This window comes from Dendropsophus ebraccatus, chromosome 6 (genome assembly GCF_027789765.1).
Source record: "Dendropsophus ebraccatus isolate aDenEbr1 chromosome 6, aDenEbr1.pat, whole genome shotgun sequence".
Taxonomy (NCBI): domain Eukaryota; kingdom Metazoa; phylum Chordata; class Amphibia; order Anura; family Hylidae; genus Dendropsophus; species Dendropsophus ebraccatus.
The window spans coordinates 134205439-134211092 of NC_091459.1; the positions used below are offsets into that span (position 1 = coordinate 134205439).

General features: G+C 43.0%; 1 protein-coding gene across 1 annotated transcript in view; it reads left to right on the top strand.

The window, feature by feature from the left end:
* Positions 1-5030, top strand: part of ALLC (allantoicase) — a 17380-nt gene extending 12350 nt beyond the window's left edge. Inside the window, exons 8-12 of the mRNA XM_069973067.1 lie at positions 715-870; positions 961-1034; positions 2541-2649; positions 3733-3860; positions 4430-5030. Of these exons, the coding sequence (XP_069829168.1) occupies positions 715-870; positions 961-1034; positions 2541-2649; positions 3733-3860; positions 4430-4570 (608 nt within the window). The 3' untranslated portion in view covers positions 4571-5030. The remainder of the gene's footprint in view (positions 1-714; positions 871-960; positions 1035-2540; positions 2650-3732; positions 3861-4429) is intronic.
* The last annotated feature ends 624 nt before the right edge of the window (positions 5031-5654 follow it).

A 5654-nucleotide genomic window follows, 5' to 3' on the forward strand; every position in this document is an offset into this window, starting at 1 on the left:
TGAACATCTGTGCCTATACAGATCTATAGGGGTAGCCATAATACTAAATAATAATATATGTATGGATAGCTGGGATTGGTATCTGCCACCATTCACACTACCATCCAAGGCCCCATTGCTGATTTTGTCAGAAAATAATAGTGCAGCATTACCGACCTCATCATAGCAGCGGTGTGAACAGAGCCTTATTTCTATTATGTGCTATGATGGGGGTTATATTTGTCACTAAACACATCTCCTTTAAAGGGATTGTTCACCAGATTTTTTTTCTCTTTCAAATAAACTGGTGCCAGAAAGTGCCAGAATTTTGTCATTTACTTCTATTAAGAAAAATCTCAAGTCTTCCTGTACTTACCAGCTGCTGTATGTCCTGCAGGAAGTTGTGTATTCTTTCCAGTCTGGTTTTCTATGGGGATTTGCTGCTGCTCTGGACAGTTCCTGATATGGACAGAGGTGGCAGCAGAGAGCACTGTGTCAGACTGGAAAGAATACACCACTTCCTGCAGGACATACAGCAGCTGATAAGTACTGTAGAAATCAAGATTTTTTTTATTATATAGAAGTAAATGACAAATCTTTGACACTTTCTGGTACCAGTTGATTTGAATGTCTCAAGCTTTAAACATTCTTACTTACATCTTGTTTCTTGCACTAATACTCAACATCTGCTGCAACTGGTACAGCAAATGATCCAATGTGTGATCTATCTACTAGATGGTGGTATAGCTCGCTTTAAAGTCTACGGCATTGGGCAGAGAGACTGGTCTTTATGTGGTCCAAATGACATGGAAGACCTTCTGTCGATGGTCAATGGGAGTGTGTGCCTTGGATACAGTGATGCACATTATGGCCATCCCCGGAACCTCATAGGTATGTTGGTATAACGTCATTGAAATGTTCACAATTCGGAAATGTTCTCAATCAAATTTTATATTTCTTCTTGATGTAAATGACGTGTAGGCCTAGGAAGAGCAGCTGACATGGGTGACGGGTGGGAGACAGCAAGAAGACTCGATCGGCCTCCTATTCTAAAGGTAACTAAAGATTCCTAATATCTGCTTCCTGGACCAAACTTCAAGACAATATGAAATGTGATCAGGACATAAGCAATCTGCCTGGATCATGTTCTCTCATACTCATGGCCATATTACAACCCATAGGTATCATATGTGCTGCCATCTGTTTATCCCCATAGGTCACCATTTTGTCCCCTAATAAGCACTCTTTGTGTAGTGTCCCAGTACAGGTGTGCCACTAACGTGTTATTGCCCCTGGGTAAAGTAACTTGGCTAAGGTATTCACAGTGGGATATGGTCAGAGGTGTTCTGTGTTTTCTCCACTAGGTGTCACTACTGTGGTTTTTGTATGCCTTGTTCTATGTACATTTGAAGGAAACACCGGGTTAAACTGTTTATGTCACATGCTTATGTTCCTCCTCTTACAGGTGCAGGTCTGTTTTCCCTCTTTTTCTGTCCTATCCTCACGCTCCTTTCTTTTGCACACAGGCTAGCTAAGGGAACCCTATAAAAAGAGGTTAGTTCCTGGTGGGAGGGTTTTTTTAGTAAGTTCACTAGAGGGAGCCACACAAGAGACACAGTTCTTGCTGCAATGAAGCTGGGGTCTGGCTTAGGCCAGGACCCTTGTCAGGGACCAAGGAAAGACTTTATTCCTTTATGCAAGTAGTCACCACTAGCATGCAGTGCTAGACCCCTCAGGAGGAAAGGACGTCCCCTCAAAATCACCTTGTCCACACCAGTGGTCAACACAGTACAGGGCAGTGACCTGTATCTAGTTAGGCACTGACACCAGTAGAACAAAGCTGCTACTTGCCTACGTATTCTACTGTGCAACGCACTGCTCTTCTGAAAATTTTTCAGGAAGTCTGCATCGCCAAGTGCAGGGACTTGGGGCCTCTATTACACTTATAGGATTGGTATACCGACACTGTAGATGTCCCGTTAGAGTACAAAGCTAAATTGGACAGGGCCCTCAAGACACTCCTCTACTCTCACTCTTGTTTCTCCAGCTTCTTCTACCTTTTCCCAGCACCTGCAGTTATGGAAGCTCTATTTTGTTTTGCACTGGAAAAATTAATCTAATTAAACGGACACTATTTGGGTTAAGCTACTGGACTCTGTCAGTCATTCTGCACCTACACACCAGGTTACACTTGGGTCATCCAAACCTGCGGAGGCAGCGCCTGTCTGACCAGGGGTGGGTACCAACGCCATTACAGGCTACTGTGACCCACACCCACCTAGCAGCCACAACACCGCTTAAACTACCCCAACCAACAGGCAACCACACTGCTGGCCTGCCGCATTTGTAGGGTAGGAAATATCCTGTGTCAGTGGGACTGATGTGTGTCTGGCTGTGAACCAGGGGCTGTTTCTCTCTCCCATCCTTGACAATGGCCCCAAAGTGACTTCACATGATGTGGGTTTGTTCCAGGCTTCGGACAAACACAATATACTAGTTTTCCAGTGGAGATGATGCAAACATATGATCTATTACTTATAGATGAAGTCATGTGTTTATAGGCTGATGAAAATGGCATACTCCAAGTCCCGGGAAGTGAATGGACGGTGTTTCGACTTGGCCACCCCGGCCTGGTAACACACATAGAAATAGACACTAACCACTTTAAAGGTAAGTATGAAAGCAGAACTTGAGATGGTTCATCATTAGAATGCAAACATATCCTTTATATATCTATATATACAGTATAGTATGCATATGTTGTGAGCATTTGTTTGAATTGCTGTAGCAGAGATTATTAAGGGCTACCTTAAAGTGAATCAATCAGCAGCTTAGAAGCATCTCCCTATATGCACGGGCGATGATTGAAGGAAAGCTTTTTCCTTGGCACCATTTTGTGTACTTTCTAGTTTTATCCATATGATAATGAGGCAATTTGAAAGGCACAGTTGACAAGTTTGAAAAAATGCCAAAGGGCCATCAAGTCCAACATATACTCACCGATAAAAAAATAACACACCAAGAACCAAAGTTGTTGGAATCAAACAAAACTTTGTAGGCAGGACTGAAGCGCTTCCTACAAGGCCTCCATACTGGTTCCAGTCTGTACCAGTCCAGGATTTTCATTAACGACACCACTGCAAATAAATGGAATGCTGGCATAACACATAACGGCCGCCAAGACACCAATTTTTTTTTCTGGATAGAGTTAGGGGGTGTAATGAATGGTTGGTGGACAAGGACACTGTGGGAGCTGCCATGCCCATCAGCAGATTAAACCTCTCTACTGGTGGTCTATCTGGGTCGTCCAGTGACTGTTTGCCATGTGTGAGCCCTTATGTCACCACTGCCCCTAAAAACCTTCTACCAGCTTGGTCAGAATGGCCAGATACCAGGCAATTCGGCAAAACCAATTTTAGGACCTTTTAGGACATTGTTTTGCAACAATCCAAAATTTTTATCTAGGTGCATATAATACTGCAACACCATGACTACAACAACCACCCCCATAACTCGTAAAAATCATTGGTTGCATATTTTCATCTATAAAATATGTAAATTCTTGAAATATACCCCAATATTTAATGCTGAAAGATCGGACTTGAGCATACTCATCTCTAGTCTATTCTAATAACAAGCCTATGGTCATTGATAGACCACAGTATATAAGGAACACCTTACTATACTGACCAAACCACAGTCACCTATGTGGAGCGCTAGAATCGATGGGTGACATTGTGTCTTTACTCACAGGAAATGCGCCGGACTCCTGCAGAATTGAAGCCTGTATTCTGGATCCACAAGAGGAAGAAGAGAAAATCAGAGACAAATGGGCAGTGACAGTGGATAACAAATGGAAAACTCTTCTACCTGCGACAAAGGTATTTGTGAGGGTTTAGATCACCCCAAGTCATTTTGTGTCTCTTCCAGAAGCAATGCTCAGTGGCTTCTTGGTGCAACTATATATCTGATGGGCCCCCACCTACCCTGGCTATTTAGAGTACTGGGGTCTTCTTATGAGGCAGAGAGTCCAGGGTTGGGGTACAGCTCCCATCTCCACCTCAATGAAAGCCGCCAGTTTGGGTCATCTGACTCCCTGTCAGGCTTTGACTTGTGTTCATAATATGGATGCCAAAATCATGCCCACGTGGTTAAATTGGCACACCAGAGGATTGGCACACTAGGTTTGGTTGACATACCAGTGGCCCATGTGGTCAAGACACCATAATAGGTCCCAAGATTCATCAGAAGACAAACCCATTTGAGGAGTTATTCCAGCCAAAATAAAGAACAAAACAATACTCACCCTCCCCGATCCCCCTAGTGTTCCAACAGCTCCCGATCCCTGCAGCTCCCCATTGCTTCTTGTAACATACGAGCACTGTTATATTTTATATCCATAAATATTGCCTTCATATTAAAATGGATTTTTTTCCCATGTTTACTTCAGCTCCAGCCTCACAAGAGACATTTTATTGATGGAACATCTTTATCGCTTCAAGAAGTCATAACTCACGTGAAGCTCACCATTGCTCCGGATGGTGGTATAAGCAGATTACGGCTATGGGGATTTCCTCGACAATTGCCTTGAAACAATGAACACAGCTCTGTTACAGAAGGATTGTCTATGTAGATCTGCTCATTCAGTAGAATTCAGATATTTAGCAGTATTAGGTAAGGTTCACATCTGTATCGGAGGATCTGTTGCAGAATGTTTGACCAACAAACAAACAAAAACATTGCATGGAGAATTTTTAGTCTGGTTTGTCCGTGTCTCATTATAGTCCAGAGGGGTCTGTTGGGCTTTGTTCTTGTCCAGTGAGCAGTGGTCCATTTGGCTCCATTTCCCAGTGCCAAAAAGAGTCGGTGATGGAGGCTCCAACAGCCCCATCGTAGATGTCAACCTAGCCTAACCATGACTATGAATGCTTGCATGTTATAGTTGAAATCAGTTTCTCGTCTAGGATAGGCATTATCTTGCACATCTTGACTGTAGATGAAATCCACTGATTTAAGGAAAAAATAAATATGTAAATACTAAAACTGAAGAATTTCTATGGGAATTTCTTTTTTTTATATAACTTGTTTTATCATGTGATCCCTTTGACAATCACATTGTTGGAAAAGACTACATACTACCTCCAAGCTCTAATCTTAGTTAGTCCACTTCACTTGCTATTGATTCTCAAGAACCTATACAGAACTCTCTTCTCTGATCTGCATTGTTAACTAACAAAGAGGGCAGGAATTGTGAGCAATATCACTAGACTTAGAGAGTCAGCTTGCTGTTACGGCACACGGTCATGTCCATTATCCCATATCTGCTGCGGATCACACTGCGCTTTGGTCATCTTTTCCCTCCCCTGCTTTTTTTTGTGTGCCCGTCTTCCGGCAGCTTCCCACCTGCTGAACTGGCCACTGGCCGCAGCCTACCCTCACGCCACCTTGGAATATTTCTTCAAGTCAGTGTTTTACTCCATCTAGAAGTCATATAACATTGCCAAGGAATATATGCCAAGCCAAACAATCTCTCCAAAAGGAAAGACTACCTATCTGCTTTTTTATAGTTGTTGCCCCTCATCAGTACAGAGAAGCCCAGCCACCCTTCTCTGTACTGATAAGGGGCAATAACCTGGAAACAGCTAACAGCAGATGGGTATTCTATCCTTTTGGAG